A 20,366-nucleotide genomic window follows, 5' to 3' on the forward strand; every position below is an offset into this window, starting at 1 on the left:
ATGATTTGGAATGGATGTATATTTTGTTTCTGCACCCAGGCACATGAACTATTTTTCTGGTACCGGTATCACTTGGTTTTATATATAAATATATATGTATATATATATATATATATATATATATATATATATATATATATATATATATATATATATATATATATATATATATATATATATATATATATATATATATATAAATAAAAGAAAATCCTTTTTTGTATTTGAGTGGAAATGAAAAAATAATGTTTCTAAAAAAGATATCTCCACATTGACTGAAGTTCTGATTTTGTATTTTGTTTTTAAGGGGAAATATCGCCAAAAGAAATACTGCGCTATATTATGGAGAACACATTTAGGGCTAGTCCACACGGGGAGATAGCCCTGCGTTTGCGGTCGCGGCGACAAAGCGCCGCGCCAGTCGCCGCGACCGGCGCAGGCGACAGTTTTGTATGGGCGCCTATGTAAAAACGCCTGTGCTAACCACACGAGGCGATGCGCTTTTCAACAGTCGCCTGAAAAAGCCTGGCGAGGCATTTTCAGGCGACTGTTGAAAAGCGCATCGCCTCGTGTGGTTAGCACAGGCGTTTTTACATAGGCGCCCATACAAAACTGTCGCCTGCGCCGGTCGCGGCGACTGGCGCGGCGCTTTGTCGCCGCGACCGCAAACGCAAGGCTATCTCCCCGTGTGGAATAGCCCTTAAAAAGGTAATTCTTTAAAGGGGTGGTTCACCTTTAAGCTAACTTTTAGTATTTTATAGAATGGTTAATTCTAAGCATCTTTTCATTTTTTCCTTTTTTATTGTTTTTCTGACTCTTTCCAGTTTTCAAATAGGGGTCACTGACCCCATCTAAAAATAAATACTCTGTAAGGCTATTTCTACTTCATACTACTTTTCTTTCTATTCAGGTCATCTCCTATTCATATTCTGGTCTCTCATTTAAATCAGTGCATAGTTGCTATAATAATTTGGGCATGTAGATTTCAGTGGTAGACTGGCACAAATTGGACTTCACTCCAAAAATAGATGCAAATTAAAAAAGTTTTATTTATACAAAAAGGAACATCTCAGAGGTAGGCCTTACGCGTTTCGTGCCTTCTGGGCACTTAGTCATAGGCTAGGGATACTCAGTACAACCAGTGATATTTAAATAAAAAATCAGAGAAGTGATCTGGTTAACATTAGTGACTGGCATATATATGCATTCTGATTGGTTAACCAGATAACTTCTCTGATTGTTGTTTTTTCATTTAAATTTCACTGGTTGTACTGAATATCCCTAGCCTATGACTAAATGCCCAGAAAGCACGAAACGCGTAAGGCCTCCCTCTGAGATGTTCCTTTTTGTATAAATAAAACTTTTTAAATTTGCATCTATTTTTGGAGTGAAGTCCAGTTTGTGCCATTCTACCACTGAAATCTACATGTCTAGCATTGCCTCCCCGAGCTGAAGGTCTGGGGCTTGAGCACCTGGACCCCCTGATGTTATTGGTGAGTTTACCTTACTGCCTAGATTTTTTGTCACACTGGAACTCTTTTCCTCTTGACCTATCCCCTGTTACCCTTTTTAAATTTTAATAATAATTTGGGCCCTAGCAACCTGGTGAAACGGCAAACTAAAGTGCTGCTGAATAAAAAGCTAAATAACTCAAACACCACAAATAATAAAAAATTAAAACCAATGGCAAATTGTCCGAGAATATCCCTCTCTACATCATACTAAAAGTGAACAACCCCTTTAAAATGTATTTAACATTTCCAAAGAGTATACACATTCAACACATGGCTTTGGAGTATGGTCCCTCAGTCTATAAGAAGTGACAGGACCCAGAGCTGTAGTCTAGTTCTAGTCAGTTATGAAAAATTTTAGGCACAAACTTCAACAAAGATTATGATGTGATGTTTAGTTTCTCTTTGGTGTATCCTATTAAAAGCTAATAAATAAAATTCAAATCCTCACCTTGCCAAACTTTCCTTTCCCAAGATTCTTGTGGAACTGATAGCTGGTGATGTTTTTTGGATTGGGCCTTTGAGCTGGAACACAAGGCCTCTTTGCTCCACTTTCTCCTTGAGGGGGGGAAGAGGAAAGGATATTAATCATTGATTTGCTAACATATACTGGAAGACACATTTCTGTGGTGTTGAGAGGGTGAAAGGAAAGGATTTTGTATTAATCAGTCCAGCTATTAATGTATAAGGAAGTTGCAGAAATACCATATCTGACTGGAACATGGTATATAAGATGAATATGTGCAAGCTGTTTCTTATACTGCATTCCCTATTTATAACACTCACAAGGTTTTAGGGCTATGGCTCCCTTCTGCATTTTCAGTGATGCCCCCATGTCACCACCAGTACCTACCAGAATTCACTGAATTTCACTAAGACTGCAGCTGTTACTACCTGCTTTGTGAGGCTCCTACTGATGATTTTCCATATTACCACTCCTAATTTTACATAGATAAATTGTCTCCAGCATTCTACTTATTGTAGTAGGGCGGGGTGTTTGAGTTCTGGAAGAGAGGTGCTGTGAGTTCTAAAACTAATTTAATCCACACATTGTCCCTCCAAAATCCTTCCCATGAGCACAGTGACAGCTATTTCCTATTTATGCATATTATACATGGAGGCAGCCTTGACATTTTCCCCCAAGTACTGTACATAAAATCAGTGTATTTATTAGAAGAGTCCCTGATTTTTTCCATATAATCTATTGACCTTATCTTCAAAAGAACTATGGCAACTATACCCCAAATCTCACTCAAACTTGACCTTAGACTAGTCTTACTCAAATACTGTATTAAGGGCAATAGCACATAGGCATATTAGATGGCTGCAGCCCAAAAAGGATATTGGAAAATAAAGTTAATTGGTTGCTATCTGGTCTTTAGGCTAAGTCCAGTGCTCTGGTACCATTAGGAGGCCTAAGCCATAGTTTAGTAAACACTGTCTTATATGCACCATGTGGAGTTTGCAATGGACATTACCAGGGGCGATAAAACTTTTTTAGGGAGTATATTCTACAATTAATTTTAGACAGGTTCCATTACCTTCTTCTGGATCTTCCTTCCTGGTTTTCTCCTTCTTCTCACAATGTGCTTTGGAGCTATGCAAGTTCTTTTCCTCGATGTTATCCATTTTTCTGATCCTTTTTTTCATCCTTTTTGACTCCTGTTCTTTCTCATCGTTGAAGTTTCTTTTCTTCTTGAGTTGACGAGCTACAGATATATGAAAGGTGACATAGGCTCACACACTGTAGGATAGACCCCTATGTGGAAATGGAGCAGTGGGTGTTGGGTTAAGCCTGAAGGGCAAATAAGGTAAGATCTGTGGAGAATGTCTATTGGCTGTCTTACCCCATATATAATAAAATACATAAAGTTCAGCCAGTTATAGTAACCTATAGCATGCAATTAGTTGTTTGTCTTTAAACAGATAATCAATAAATACTATCTGCTCATTGGATGTCTTAGGTGACAAGATTTTTTACAAATGTAGCACTTTTTTAATAGTCTACCCTACTTATGAACTTCAATCCAAGAGTCAATTGGATGATATTTTGGGTAAACACTTGTTTACTGTTGGTAAATTATACACACAAATAGGTTACCTGACTGAGTAGACTACCATGGATATATCATTAAGGCTGCTCTTTCAGCAAAGATAGAAATATCACCAGTGCTGTTGCCCACAAAAACAATCAGATCTTTGCACCCATATTCTAATTTACAGGTGACCGTTGAAATCTACTTGCTGATTAGCTGCTATGGGATTTTGGTGATTTTTATAACCTGTCTTAGTAAACAACCTAAATAAAGTAGAGTAGAAATTATCCTTCAAATTACATCATGATATCCCTTTAGATGGATTTCCAAATGTAACTAGGAGAGCAGATGGGATTCTCCAACTGTAGGCTGAGCTCAACTGACAAACAAGCAGGGGGCAAGGAACTTTCTAGGAAGGATGAGTTATGGATTATATTTTAAAATCAAGTTTAGTCTGGTCCGTCTTACCTTCTGCTGGTTTCCTCTCTCTCTCTCTCTTCTGCTCCTCTTGCTCTACTTGGCACAAGCTTTTCTCCTCCATGCTGTTTCCCATAAGCTTGATCTTTTTATTTGCCCCTTTTGTCTTTGTTTTGATGTTTCTCTTCCTCGTGAGCCCACGGGATTCAGGAGAATTTGGAGATCTATCCATAGCTGGTGGATAGACTGAAAAAATTACTAAAATATAAAAATCTCTGGGGAGACGCTGTGAAACACTACTGCACGCTTAGACAGCTCTGAGTAGAGTAACAGCTCTATGACCAACGGTCATTTAGCAACTGACGTTTGGCCGTGTGCATGCTGCTGTGAATGATTGTTTACAGGAAAACATTACACAGCTTTCCATTTTTTATATCCTCTAATCATTTTAAGCAGTTGTATATTTTTTTGGATTCACTTACAAAACCAAGGGGGCATTTCTACCTTTCTATACAACTTGTGTGTAGGGATGGGTACAATGTAGGTCTCCCTGTACAAGCAGAGCAAGGGGCCTTGGTCATTCAGAGTCAATCTGTGTATTAGTACATAATTTGGAAGTTTCTAATTCATAATACATTATTTTAGTTCATAACAGCTCCAGGCATGTTTAGGACACATCCTATTAGCCGCTTAAGCTGCAAGCCTACAATGGACAAAGAAACATATCTGTGCTTAACATACACAGATATTAATGGTCAAATGTAGTTTTCATTCATTATACCACTGACTATTAACATACAGTATTATAAATGCACATCAAGTTGGGTTAATTACCCTCACATGCCTGCTTGACTGTTAATTGAAAGAAATTAACATACAATTATTATAGAGGTATAATTATTATTCTGTGTCATGGTATGGCGCCATGTTGAGGCAAGGAGCCCTGCGTGCTTTGGATGAACTAAGAGCTAAGCTGCCTGCACCACCTATAATGGGCATACATAAATATTTGTGTATTTTTGGGGACTCCTTAAACACACACCTGTACCTATTATGAGGAAAGGTAGCCAATTATATTGATGTTCTATGCTCCTGCATTGATTAGATATGGGCACATCAAGCAACATCCATATGCATTTAATGCAGTTTGCAGGCACCAAATTATGCCTGTGTCTACAATGCACCTGATCTCTGCCCATTCTTATAAATGTATGCCCTATGTACACCTGCACACATTTTAACATAAAGTAGAGGAGGAAGGGATGACTGATAACAAGATAGATAAATTCAGGTACCACAACCACAAACATGCTATTCAACAACCTAAAAACCAAACAGGACACTATCCCTATGATATGTAGGAGTTTATATAAATTTGCAGACACAGACATAACAATAACAACTGACAACAAGTCAAGTTTCAGTTTTCAAGAAGACCTTTTGGTTTTAGCATGCCTAATTTCAAAATCCAGAAAGCATCTGTTCAATAAATTTACAGTCTGTACACAGTGCTGAATTTATATTTCCAACATCCCAAGGCTAGCCCAAGTTCTCCTCTCCCACTACCCCAACCCCCCATCCTCGAGTGCTCATGCACCTGCACTTTTCTTAATTCCATCGGCCATAGGGACCAGGAGTTTTCAACAAACTTTAAAATCTCCTGTGCACCCAGTCCTCAGTGTGTGCAGGATTTTGGGAGTAGATGGGTGGCTGGATGGCATGCTGCCCCAAATATTGTGCTACCCAAAGCCTGGGCCTTTGTGAATTTCCCACAAATATTAACCTGAATGTACATTAAGCAAAGGAAATAATCAAAATATTTGTCTATAATAAGATAAAAACAGAGGTTTTATAAAGTTGTTTATCCCAAGAGTTGAACATTGTTAGCTCTCAGGTGACATTTGAACATTTTGTGGTCTTTCACAAATTTTCTATAATACAGGTGTGGGATATTTTACAATAAATAGTTAGTACCTGGGGTTTTGCATAATTTTGATCTCGCCACAACTTAACGCTGTTACGAAACCGCTGAAAACCATAAAAACTAAATTTCTGCACATGTGGGGCAGGGCCTACTAAGTTATCTTCTCTATAGAAGACCTCGAATCAGAAGGATTAATCGTGGCTTGACTGAACAAAGGGGTGGAAATTTAAAAAGAAATTCAAATCTTAGAAGTCTGATAGATGTGAATGAATATTGGTTCTGAATGTAGATAAATATGTACATGTGAACTGTATGTATACTGAGATAAGTAATCCTCTGAATGTATGAAACAGTATCCTCTTGTCTTGGAAGCAAGCAAACTGTTAAGCTGTCCACTGTATGATCTACTTTTTTGGTGAAGTTGCTAAATGTGCAGATCTCTGGAATATTTTGGCTATCAATGTGCTGGGCCAAATCTGGATGATGCGACTGTTGACCCAGGGGACAAAGTGTGGATCATACTATGGGTCTAGAGAGACCAGCCAAACAAAGTGACAGACCAGTGCCTGGAAACCATATTCACTTGTTCAGCTCTGTTTCATTTTACTGATTCTACCAACTACCCCTTAATGCAGACTGATCTTATAGTTTTGATCATTGTCAGTGTATTTACTGTCCAGTTCCCTCTCATCCTTGTGAACTACTTCTATCAGTTTTTATCTCCCTCTCTTTGCAACTAATCTGTTGTTGGTCATTTCACTGGAACAACTGCTTTTTCCTGGAATGTGCTAATAAGAAGCATTTACTTACCTTGATTTATTTACAGCTGGTTGCCTTCTACACTACCATACTTTTGACTCACCAAGACCAACTGCTACATCACTAACTGGAACTCAATTTGGAGGCTGCATCATCTAACCAGCTGCAACACTGCTATCTAATGAACCTTGTGGCTTGTCTGCAGTCAGTCTTCATCAGGCCCACAAATTCCTGTAAGATGCCGTAGAAAGTCACTATGCATTGGGTCTAAGGTGGGTTCTTGAAATACAAGGGCGTTTTTTGTTTGTTTGGACCTGGTCTCCATTTTTGCTATTGTTCTTCTCCGGGGGCACCTATAAAAGAAAAAAAATTGTTAATACTTTGCAAAACAGCTATATGACACTTGGTGGCTGCTCTGCAAACAATCAGTATAGCTCTCTCCTATTCTATATTCTATAAAGGACACAAAGAAAAAGTAATTTGCTTTCTTTGCATAAGCACTGTATAAGGGCTGGTAAGATACTGGAGTAATCAGCGAGGATCATACTAAGGAGAGAAACATATAGGGGAGCTGTTTGATATGGAGTAGGATGCAGTTTGAAGAAATCCAATTATTTGATTTTTTTAAGATGTGATGTGAACAGGACAGGATGCCCTTTCCATTACAACTAGAGATATATTGCTGGAATTCCACATATTATACATTATTTGGCCCCTAACAGGCATTCACTCTAATTTGACAGTGGCAGTTCTGCAACTCTGTGGTATCGATAAATGCTTTCATTCTAATATATAATATTCACCATTTGTTCTAATTGTTTTAGACGTTGATTCCCTGTCCTCTGCTGACTGCTGTATGGAATGGCTTATTTGCCCAATAAACTGGATGTGTTTTCTATGCATTATGTGTACATTTATAACTGCATTTATATGGACCTACAAGGATATACAGCATTGTACATTTTTTAAATAAAGAACAGCACACAAGGAGGACAAGCATAATAAATAATAAGTATAATAATAATAAATATACAGCGAGTGTTATGTGGTAAGAGACACAGTAGGAGGGAGCTCTATGTAATGTAGACCTTACAATCTAAGTGGATGGATAACATACAGATACAAATATGATGGCACAGTGGTTTGTGTATTGGTCCTTACATGCTAAGACTGGACATACATATACATATAGAATAAGTCTGGGTGTAGTGGGACTTGGTCCTTGATGGAGTAGCAGCTCCTCCTTTCATCTCCTGTTCACTGTGACACCTAATCAATTCAATTACTACTCCACATCGGAGACTGGCCTCCAGATAACATGGTGAAATGAGGCAAGAGGCAGTTACTAAAGCTCTCAGATTTTTATGGGAAGAAAACCCCAGACTATGCTACAGACAAGATAGCATCCACCACAGTGGCAGGGCCACCATCAGAAATCACAGGGCCCTGTACAAAAAAATTTCCTGGGCCCAACCAATCCCACCACAGACCCCACCATAAAAATATATTGGGTCTGATGAAATGATTTCCTAATATAGGTGTTAGAATTGCACAACCACAGTTAGTTTAGCAGTAGCAAAAAATCAGATTATAGCATTTAACTGAAAAAAAACAAAAAACATTCTTCCACTGTATAGAGCACTTGTAAGGCCCCATCTAGAATATGCCATTCAGTTTTGGTCTCCATCACTCAAACAAGACATTATTGTATTAGAGAGGGTACAGAGAAGGGCAACTGAGCTGGTGAAATATTCTCTCTAATGCTTTATTTACCAGAAGTTTTTTCCAGCTGACACAAGGTCATCCTTTCTGATTGGAAGAAAAGAGGTTCCACCCAAATATTCAGAAGTGTTTTTTTACAGTGAGAGCTGTGAAGATGTGGAATTCTCTCCCTGAATCAGTTGTATTGGCTGATACATTCGATACACATACATTAAGAAGGTGGTTGGATGGATTTTTAGCAAGTGAGGGAATACAGAGTTATTCTTGTTACTATGTTAGAAGAATTGCTGCATCCTCCTCCATGAACATGGCTCTGGATGCTTCAGTAGCATTATATTCAGGAGGTGCGGGCATGTAGAGGCATGTAGGTACCCCCCGCCTATCCCCTAATTTGTGTAAATTAGGGAGTGGTGGCAGTAATTGACTGCAATGGAGCATTGTACTTGTGGTAGGTAGCTAGGATAGGGCTTTTATATGGTACAAGGTGCAGAGTACAACACACCCCAGAATAAGCAATACGTGGCATAATTTTATGCCCCTGTGTGTTCTTGTACTTCATTTAAGTGGCCCCATACAGGCATTAACTAATGGTGTAAATTTTCTGATGGACATTATTGTATGTGTGCCATGAGTCCGAGGAGTCATCAACCATGGTTAGACACTAAGGGACAGATTTATCAAAATGTGAGATTGGAGCTCACCAAAGGAAAATGTATCTACTTTCTATTCATTTCGATGGGAATTTTAGAAAAATATCAAATGGCAAGCTCTAACACCCATTGATAAATACATTTCTAAAAATCTCATAGGAATGAAGTGAAGAATGAATGAATGAAGTGGGTGAGCTATAATCTCAAATTTTGATAAATATGCCTCTAAATATTGCATTTCGCATTCATGATCCACATGTGGCAAATGTACATTACTGGGCATTAATAGGTTTGAGTCTCCTGTCCTTTTTATACAGCTCCTAACACTTTATAGATGGTGCAAGCTGAACATGGCACATCCTAACAGGATGGATGACTGAGGCTGATCATACTGCTACTTCTACCTTTCTTGTGCCAACAGAAGACATGAAGCACACAGCAAATAATTCAGCTTCCATCACCATAATAATTCATTGTTGTCTTTCATGTGGAACAAGAGACAAAGCAGCAGCATCTGTTCCTGTTTTGCCATGATTATTCCTATGATTCCATATGATTTTAAAATTGTCATGCTTTAATTCTTTACATTGTACCCCAGTCGCTATCAATCAGCATGCTTTTTTCCCACAGCTCAAAATGTGGGAAAATGTTTTTGAATAATATATAAATAATCTGTGAGTAAATGCTACATTTTACAAATCTCTATTTAATACATGTACTCCTTAAAACACAATGGAAGGGTACATTTGGTATAAGAACTTGTCATAAATGTATGTATAGGTGTTTTGTGAAGTGGGCTGAGAGACATGGGGGTGTGTGAACTACAAATGAATAATGAGTGGGTGGGATAAACTGAGAAAAATTAGTTTTTAACATGTTTTAGGCATAGTGCTTCGAATTATCTTGAAGGCCCAAAGTATTCCAGACTGGTATTGTGTGCCAATGACTTGGTACAGAACCTAGGGATTATTAGGGATCATTTATGAATATAGCCCCTGCAAGTGACTTGCACCTAGTAAATCAGATGCAAACACTGTTTTTAATATGAACTCTGGAAGTGACATAACTCCCACTCTGAACTTATAGACTTAACTTGCACCTTAAGTGCAACTGGATTTGTTTGATAAATTGGGCACATAGCAGTGACCGCAATTACACTAGAATTGAGAGAAGGCCACAATTATAGGCAAAAACACATGGTTATTTGCATCCAAAATTGCATTTTGCACTGGGACAAACCACAGGGAGCAGATACACTTGCCAATGATGAGAACACCCCAACATTTTGTCACTATATGACAAGTGTATTTGCTCCCTGTGGTTTGTCCCTTTTTGCCTTGATCTTGTAACTTGGTGGTATGTATATATTTGTGCTAATACTGTTGTGCATAATATACCAGTTTGTCTGATGTATATTTGTTTGCTATACAGTATATAAAAGAAAATGTTTAAAATACCACCTTTGTTTACCAAGTATTATTTTCTCTAGATTGTTTCTATCCCTGGAACACCACAAAGATTGGAGAAAACACTGTGGTCTCAAATTTTTACCTGCCCTAAGCTGTTGGAGAAAACTAGCTAAGCTTCAAAAACCACTGAAAAAAGAGAAAAAGTGCTATATAACTAATAGTAATTGGAGGCAAAATAATACTTTTGGGTTTAAATAATGTTTAAAATACTTTTTAGTAGACTTAAAGTATGGAGATCCAAATTACAGAAAGACGCTTTATATGGAAAATCCAAGTCGCAAGCATTCTGGATCTTATACCTGTATAAGTTCTGCAGTGGAAAACTTTCTATAGGTAGCTGCCTAAAAAACATTTTTATTGCCATCTACTGTGTTAATTGACAGTCCCTTTTTGTGGCAGAATAGCCTGTGCATTTGAATATGATTTTTGAATATGATTTTTTTTTTTACCCCAGAATGGTTTCTAATAAAATGAACTAAACCCTAATAAGAAGTTGGCACATTATAGGTGATCATACATGGGCAGATTACTGCCGTCTGTCTCATTCTGCCATTCTGTGGTTATGGGGATGATAAAACTCTTGGCTTTTTTATTATTTCAGCCTACGTAGGGAAAGAATTTCAAGAAAACATCAGCAATGTGTAAGTTGTTCCTAACGCTTTGTCTCTAACAGTCACCTCTTTGTCAGGCTCACCATCTGTTCTTTTATACTGAGCAGCATCCATGAAGTGAGAGGGGTTTCTACTACGATTTTTGTGCCAGAATAACTTGAATACATTAATGTTTTCCTTCTTAATTTATGCAGATAAATTATTGTATCAACGAAGAGAAAAAATGTCCAGAAAGAAACTGTCATTTCTAGTTTTGGGCTACACAGACATAAGAGGATGAAGTAATTAATCTACTGAACCTAAAATAAGGGCCACTTGCTTAATCTGATGTTGCTGAAGTTGTGGCTTAATTGCACATAGTAACATAGTAACATAGTAAGTAAGGTTGAAAAAAGACACATCTCCATCGAGTTCAACCTTTTTTTTTTTTTTTTTAACTACCTATCTGCCAGTTGATCCAGAGGAAGGCAAAAAACCCATCTGAAGCCTCTCCAATTTGCCTTAGAGGGGGAAAAATTCCTTCCTGACTCCAAAATGGCAATCGGACTAGTCCCTGGATCAACTTGGACCATGAGCTATTTCCCATAACCCTGTATTCCCTTACTTGCGAAAAAGCTATCCAACCCCTTCTTAAAGCTATCTAATGATTCAGCCTGTACAACTGATTCAGGGAGAGATTTCCACATCTTCACAGCTCTCACTGTAAAAAACCCTTCCGAATATTTAGGCGGAACCTCTTTTCTTCTAATCGGAATGGGTGACCTCGTGTCAGCTGGAAAGACCTACTGGTAAATAAAGCATTAGAAAGATTATTATATGATCCCCTTATATATTTATACATAGTCATCATATCACCCCCTTAAGCGCCTCTTCTCCAGCGTGAACATTCCCAATTTGGCCAGTCTTTCCTCATAGCTAAGATTTTCAATACCTTTTATCAGCTCAGTTGCCCTTCTCTGTACCCTCTCTAATACAATAATGTCCTGTTTGAGTGATGGAGACCAAAACTGTACGGTATATTCTAGATGGGGCCTTACAAGTGCTCTATACAGTGGAAGAATGACCCCCTCCTCCATTGACTCTATGCCCCTTTTAATACAGCTCAAGACCTTATTTGCCCTTGATGCTGCCGACTGGCATTGCTTGCTACAGCCAAGTTTATCATCTACAAGGACTCCAAGGTCCTTTTCCATAATGGATTTGCCTAGTGCAGTCCCATTAAGGGTATAAGTTTCTTGGATATTTTTACATCCCAGGTGCATGACTTTACATTTATCAACATTGAATCTCATTTGCCACTTAGCTGCCCAGATTGCCAGTTTGTCAAGATCATGTTGCAAGGATGACACATCCTTGATGGAATTAATTGGGCTGGATAACATCTGCAAACACTGATACATTACTTACAACACCCTCCCCTAAGTCATTAATGAACAAGTTAAATAAAAGTGGACCCAATACTGAGCCCTGGGGGACCCCACTAAGAACCTTACTCCAAGTAGAGAATGTCCCATTAACAACCACCCTCTGTACCCGATCCTGTAGCCAGTTTCCTATCCATGTGCAAACGACTTCATTAAGCCCAACAGACCTTATATCTACATACAAGTAGATTTAATATATCTGGAATTTTATAACAACACAATAAATTAATTTATTTTGCCAGTATTAAAGTAATAGTTTCCAGCTTTCCTTTCCAGGGAGAGTTCCATAATTTTTTCCAGAATATCTTGCCCCTGTAAGTATCCCAGGTTTTAAAACTGCATAAAAGGACCACAGTGTGCAAATGACAAGAAAGATTGTCCTTGTGCCCACTCTCACTCTGTAAATTGCTTTTGTCACAGTTTGTCCCATTTCTTTTTAGAGCAAGGTGATTCAATATAGACCCTGGCATTTCAAGTACACATGAGCCCAAACAACCCCCCACAGGTCCATTAAATAAAGACTGTCTATGGCATCTTACATCCATTGTCATGACCTACATATTACCAATCCAGGCCTGAAGGTGATGCACCAGTATCATTTGTCGCTGGGACCTCTTTTCAGATGTTGTTCTTAGGCTAGGAATGGTTTTCTGTTCTTGGTTATTGAACCCATGGCACCTGTAAATAGATCCAATTCAGGCATAGAAGATCTTTGGGGATATGGAGGAAAATATTATATATCTGTATTTCTTTGGTTGACTTGTGAAGTGCATACTGCTACTTCACAAGTCAACCATTGAAATCAGTATACAGTGAATATATATTGGGTATGCATTATTTAAGGAAGATGTCTGATTTTATTTCAATATCAGTACTATTGTGGACTTTCTTAAGACCCATATTAAGATATATATGCCTTATTATTCTGCATCAAAAATAGTTAAAATGTTGTTTCTGCATAAATAAATATTTGCCTCTTGGTGCTCACCAGGATTTCTTCCAAATCTACTGGATTTTTCACAACTTCTTAAAACGTATTATTATGATGTTACTGCGTAAAGAAACCTTTATACTTCTATGTATTTAACAAAAAAGATGTGATGCAGTGACTTGCTACTGTTTAATATACTTCAACAATGTTGCATGGACTTTGAACACTCCCTTACTGTACCTGAAATAAAAAGAAATATTTTAAAAAAAAACCTCTGTGCTTTAGCTGTGTGCTGTGGTTTATGTTCCCAAGGACACCCTAAGCTTCCACACAGAGGTTGGAAGTATCCATAAGAAAAGTAAAATATCTACATTTACAATCAAATATTTACATTACTTTTATAAAAGCATGTACAACCTGCACACTACATATTTATCATAAATCCATAATGCTGCCCTAAAGCTATTGCATTTTAAGCTTAGCTTCTCAACAGCTGCTCAGAGCCCACTGAGCATTTGTGTCACGGTCGGCACCCAACACCAGAACAAATGCCAAGCACCCTGGTCTCGGCATCGTGCTTCACCAGTAGTGTGACCGCCGTTGGCCTCGGGAGGAACCCTCAGCTACTTGGATGCCACCAGGACTTAACAAGAGGTGCAAGGCTAGAGGTTCTGGATAGGCAGAGGGGCACGACTGTTAGCAAGAGTCTTTAGGCCGAGGGTCACGTTACCAAACAGGAAACCAGAATCGTAGTCAGTACAGGCAGGGTCGAGGCAGGCAGAAATCAATCGTAATCAGGCAGGCAAAGGTCATAACCGGGTAATCAATCAGACAGGACGGTTCAGCAAAAGGATAGTCGATATTCAGGCAAGGGTCAGATAGAGAAGTCAGGATAATCGTATAGCCAGGCAGGGGTCAAAACCAGAATCAGAATCAAGACAGCTCACAAAGCACCAGGAACAAGATCCTATCACGGGCAAGGTCTAGCAGCCCAACTGGGCTTTCTATAGCGCCAGTTTCGCGCCAAGATTTCATGCCATTGCGTGTTTGCGTCAGACGCTTGCGCGTCCGTGTCAATGAGTACAACGAGAAGCGGGCGCCCTAAGGCACCAACATGGCGGCAGAAAGACTGGTGTGGCTGAGTAGATTTTATCACAATTTGAGTGTCGTGGACACTTTCCAAGATGGTGACCCCCTGTGACAAGTTTGAAGTCCTGGATCATTGCTGCTATTGAGAAGCTGAAACTTTAGGCTGGTGCAATAAGTTCAGTTTATAAAATATAGCATTTTTAGCCATATTCATTTTTCGGGTTTAGTTCTCCTTTAAGTCAATAACTGTCAATCAACTGTAGCAAGATTGCATTATACACATCTTTTAGCAAGATACAATAGCTCACATAATATACAGGAGAAGTAAAGTTATAATCCCTGGGGCATGCAAAATGTTAGGCAATCCCTGTTGATTACAATTGCTTACCTGATACCCTGAGCTGGTTTATCAACCTGTGCTACTTCTGTAGGAGCAACATGGAGTGACCATTTTCTTCCACATTTTCATTCTTCAGCAGCCCTGACGCACGTGTGAAGAAGTGAAGCAGACAGCCTTTGCTTTAAGTGTGGCATTTCACTTTACTGAACATGTGCAACCTACGCAAAGAAGGAGGAAGCAGATCAAGATAACTCTGCGGTGCTTATACACAGGTAACCCAGGCCAGTGCAGTTTTCAGCAAGCAGGAGCACCAACCTGGGGTATCAGGTAAGCGATAATATTCACTGGGGGTGCCTAACAGATGGATGGTTGCTCCCATGGCTACACAGCAGCTTATGTATATAAACTAAAGTAGTGCTTCTCTATCAAACACAATTTGTTTACCGGTGCAAGGTATCAGCACATTATTATCATCTATTGGTGTAACTGCTTTTTTAACGGGGGCAGAATTAGGGGAAGAAAACTTTCTTGTACAGTGGAGCTGAGATTTTGACCACTGATCTTACTATGCAATAATACATTATTATTACTTTTGATTTTAGTAATTTGATTTCATTGTTCTTGAACACGTTTGGACTGCACTGTTTTCCTTTCGGGGTTGAACATAACACAAACTTATTGGGTATCAAGCTGGCAATTCATATTTCAGTTCAGTTTATGTATGAATAGGGATGTAGCGAACGTCGGAAAAAAAGTTCGCGAACATATTCGCGAACTTGCGCAAAAATGCGAGCGGTTCGCGAACGGTTCGCGAACCCCATAGACTTCAATGGGAAGGCGAACTTTAACATCTAGAAAAGACATTTCTGGCCAGAAAAATGATTTTAAAGTTGTTTAAAGGGTGCAACGACCTGGACAGTGGCATGCCAGAGGGGGATCAAGGGCAAAAATGTATCTGAAAAATCTGCCTGTGTGTGCTTGGAAGAGATAGTGTAGGGGGAGAGCTGTTAGTGATTTCAGGGACAGATGATAGTAAGTTTGCTGGCTAGTAATCTGCTTGATACTGCTCTGTATTGGAGGGACAGAAGTCTGCAGGGATTTGAGGGACATTTTAGCTTAGGTAGCTTTGCTGGCTAGTAATCTACTGTTCTCTTTAAACAACTGCCATACGTTGACCTTGTAGGCATTGTTTGCCCAGTTTTTTTGGACGCAGCCACTGAAGCACAGTTGCCATAAAAAATATGCCATATAAATGCTGAAAATAGTAATTTTTCGCCATACGTTGACCTTGTAGACATTGTTTGCCCAGTTTTTTTGGTTGCAGCCACTGAAGCACAGTTGCCAGAAAAAATATGCCATATAAATGCTGAAAATAGTCATTTTTTGCCATACGTTGACCTTGTAGGCATTGTTTGCCCAGTTTTTTTGGTCGCAGCCACTGAAGCACAGTTGCCAGAAAAATATGCCATATAAATGCTGAAAATAGTAATTTTTTGCCATATACGTTGAGTCAACGTATGGCAAAAAATGACTATTTTCAGCATTTATATGGCATATTTTTTCTGGCCTCTGTGCTTCAGTGGCTGCGGCCAAAAAAACTGGGCAAACAATGCCTACAAGGTCAACGTATACACTACTACAGCGGTGGATACGGATTACGTAAAATATATGAATGCTGCTTGAAAAAAGTAACTCAAGTGGTTTTTCTAGAGACGATAATATTATCAATATTTAGACAAAATGTGAACAAGCTCACACAGCTAGATGGCGGGTTGAAGAAAACAGTGTGCAAATAATGCCTACAAGGTCAACGTATACACTACTACAGCGGTGGATACGGATTACGTAAAATATATGAATGCTGCTTGAAAAAAAGTAACTCAAGTGGTTTTTCTAGAGACGATAATATTATCAATATTTAGACAAAATGTGAACAAGCTCACACAGCTAGATGGCGGGTTGAAGAAAACAGTGTGCAAATAATGCCTACAAGGTCAACGTATACACTACTACAGCGGTGGATACGGATTACGTAAAATATATGAATGCTGCTTGAAAAAAAGTAACTCAAGTGGTTTTTCTAGAGACGATAATATTATCAATATTTAGACAAAATGTGAACAAGCTCACACAGCTAGATGGCGGGTTGAAGAAAACAGTGTGCAAATAATGCCTACAAGGTCAACGTATACACTACTACAGCGGTGGATACGGATTACGTAAAATATATGAATGCTGCTTGAAAAAGTCACTCCGGTGTTTTTTCTGGAGACGGTAATATTATGGATATTTAGACAGAATGTGAACAAGGTCACACAGCTAGATGGCGGGTTGAAGAAAACAGTGTGCAAATAATGCCTACAAGGTCAACGTATACACTACAACAGCGGTGGATACGGATTACGTAAAATATATTATGGCTGCTTGAAAAAAGTCACTCCGGTGTTTTTTCTGGAGACGGTAAGATTATGGATATTTAGACAGAATGTGAACAAGGTCACACAGCTAGATGGCGGGTTGAAGAAAACAGTGTGCAAATAATGCCTACAGGGCAAATAATGCCTAAAAGGTCAACTTATACACTACTACAGCGGTAGTAAAATAAAAAAAGTAAAATAAAAAAAAAATGAATATTAAAAAAAAAAATTAAAGTTGGTGCTGCTGAACTACTAGGAGCAGCAGATTAGCACACCAGTCCCACTCCCCAACACTGCTAGACTAATAGCACTGGGCTCTTATAGTAGTAGTAGTAGTAGTAGTAGTAGTAAAACAACAAAAAAATAAATAAAAGCAGTCCTTACAAGGACTACTGTTATTGCAGCAGTCAGCAGATGAGATCAGAAGCAGGACAGCTGCCCACTGCAGCTACATACAGAGCACTGCAGTAGAAGGTAGATTACTAGCCAGCAAAGCTACCTAAGCTTAAATGTCCCTCAAACCCCTGCAGACTTCTGTCCCTCCAATAACAGAGCAGTATCAAAACGATTACTAGCCAGCAAACTTTCAACTGTCCCTGAAATCACTAACAGGCAGCAGCTCTCTCCCTACACTATCTCTTCAGCACACACAGGCAGAGTGAAAAAACGCTGCAGGGCTTCGGTTTTTATAGGGAAGGGGAGTGGTCCAGGGGAGAGCTTCCTGATTGGCTGCCATGTACCTGCTGGTCTGGGGTGAGAGGGCAAAAAAAGCGCCAACAATGGCGAACCCAAAATGGCGAACGTCGCGCGACGTTCGCGAACTTCCGGCGAGCGCGAACACCCGATGTTCGCGCGAACAAGTTCGCCGGCGAACAGTTCGCGACATCTCTATGTATGAAAGAAGGTGCTATAAAATAAAAACTCTGATATTTTTAGAAATAAACAAATTGCAAATTTTGCACAGCTTTGTGTTTTAGTAGTTTGGAAATACATTTTAGCACTATTATGCTGATGCAGGAAATCTAGTACTGATTTTCTTCCTCGTGGTGCGACAGGAGTCCTGTGTCTCGGCTACAAGGGAGAGAAGGTACACTATGTTCTGGCGTGCCTCTGCCCAGACTGGGTTGTAATACACCTCCCTGGAAAATTCCTAGATTTGCAATCAAACACACAGTGGAAAGGTTCATGGGTTTATTTGCACTGTACCTTTAAATAACCGTGATACATACAGCCTGCCAGTCAGGAGCAACTTTATATAATATATCAGATGGTTTTTATCTCTGCCGGGGGGATCCCTAATTATGTGGCAGTTTCTTCAGAGTCCTGAGAAGGACTCCCTTTGGCTTTCCCTGCCCTGAGAAGAGCACACTCTGCTATTCAGAGCCCTGACAAGGACCCCCTTTCCTTCTACACCCTAAATAGAGTGTGCTTTTTTTCTGCCACTGGGGTTCTCTACTGACTTTTCACACACAGACGTATCTGGGACCTTGTAGCACCTTTCTTTCTCTCTGCTGCTTCTCTCTCCCCCCAGCACTTCCTCTCCAGGCCTTCCTTCCTGTTAACTCACAAGGTTGGGAACTCCTTCCCTCCTCCCCCTCCTTGCATAGAACAACACAGATAACATATCGACAGAGGTGCAGATACACGGCAAATAGAATAAATAGCCAGAGAGAGAGAAGCAGAAATGGGGTAGGCGACAGAGGAGGTATGTGTTAAGGGGTTATGCTGTCACCTAGTGGCAGACCGTATATTAGCACAGGATGTGTTTTGTATTCCTAGCACAGGAAGTGATAAAGCTGTGACAGCCATGTTATGTATTGTGAGATCTGCACTGCAGCATGATTAAACAGCAGCTCTGAGTGGACCTGCACAGTCTCTGCATTATTGAACAGAACCACTGCAAACATGGTGTCAGAAGCTTGAACTACAGCACACCATCCACGCATCCAGCTGGAAAAGAAACTCTCAGCATACTAAGCATTGGTATTTAAGCAACCATGTACGCAAACATGATACCTCCACCAGCCGAGATGAAGATGTCCGGCGACTTGGCTACCAACTGGGAAACATTCAAAGCTGAATTTCAAGACTTTATGTTAGCTTCCGGACTGGACGAGAAATCGGAAGAGGTACAGGCAGCCACTCTGAGGCGTCTAATGGGTGGTGAGTGCAGACACATCTATCGCCATAATCTGCATCTGACAGAGGAACAGCAAAAGAGCGCCACTGCCATCTTGGACGCCCTTGAAGCACATTTCAAGCCGACAAAGAATGTAATCTTCGAGCGCTTTGTCTTCGGATCATGCAAGCAAGAGCAGGGTGAGACGATTGACTGTTTTGTAACCAGACTGAGGGAGAAAGCAGCAACATGTGATTATGGACAGTTAAAAGATGAACTTATCAGAGACAGGCTGGTGCTGGGTATTACTGATGAAAGCACGCGCCGTCGCTTGCTAAGAGAAAGGGAACTCACGTTGGCGTCTGCCATTGATATTTGCCGAGCTGCGCAGCAAACAGACTTGCGAATGAAAGTGCTGACACAGGCCAGAGCAGATGACAGTATTAATGCTACAGCTGCCCAAAAGCCAGCACTTCTAAGCACCATAAAGCCCAGCATAGCACGATATCCTAACTACTCCAGAAGCCCTGAAAAGTGTAAGTATTGTGGCAGCACACACAACCGGGGGAGAGCGCAATGCCCAGCTTTTGGCAAGACTTGCCGACTTTGCGGCACCCTCAACCACTTTGCAGCAGTGTGCCTTAAAGCAAAACATGACCAGCGTCAGCTACATACAGTTGACGATCAAGCGGAGCTTGAATGGGAGGTGGACAAGGAGGACAATGGACATATATACACCGCCAGTACTATGGGCCCACCCAGCTCCCGAGGAAAAAAGTGGTTTGTCAACCTTCAGCTCCATGGCATCCGACAACGTTGCCAGCTTGACTCAGGAGCAACATGCAACGTCATGAGCCTTCATGATAAACACAAGATAGCACCCAAGGTAAGACTAGTACCTAGCCAGACCAGACTCAAGCTGTATTCGGGGGAGGTGATGAAGTCAT

At 39.9% G+C, this 20,366-nt stretch overlaps 1 protein-coding gene across 2 annotated transcripts in view; it reads right to left on the reverse strand.

The window, feature by feature from the left end:
• LOC121402976 (probable serine/threonine-protein kinase DDB_G0277449) overlaps positions 1-20,366 on the reverse strand; it is a 41,147-nt gene that overhangs the window by 13,327 nt on the left and 7,454 nt on the right. Inside the window, exons 2-7 of one of the 2 annotated variants that reach the window (XM_041590040.1) lie at positions 14,932-15,101; positions 13,089-13,201; positions 6,699-7,000; positions 4,016-4,198; positions 3,053-3,220; positions 1,963-2,069 (exon numbers count right to left, since the gene is read on the reverse strand). In XM_041590040.1, coding sequence (XP_041445974.1) covers positions 1,963-2,069; positions 3,053-3,220; positions 4,016-4,196 — 456 coding nt within the window. In that variant the 5' untranslated portion in view covers positions 4,197-4,198; positions 6,699-7,000; positions 13,089-13,201; positions 14,932-15,101. Of the gene's footprint in view, positions 1-1,962; positions 2,070-3,052; positions 3,221-4,015; positions 4,199-6,698; positions 7,001-13,081; positions 13,202-14,931; positions 15,102-20,366 lie in introns of both variants that reach the window. The other variant, XM_041590039.1, reaches the window with a different exon arrangement.

Source organism: Xenopus laevis, chromosome 4L, assembly GCF_017654675.1.
Source record: "Xenopus laevis strain J_2021 chromosome 4L, Xenopus_laevis_v10.1, whole genome shotgun sequence".
NCBI lineage: Eukaryota > Metazoa > Chordata > Amphibia > Anura > Pipidae > Xenopus > Xenopus laevis.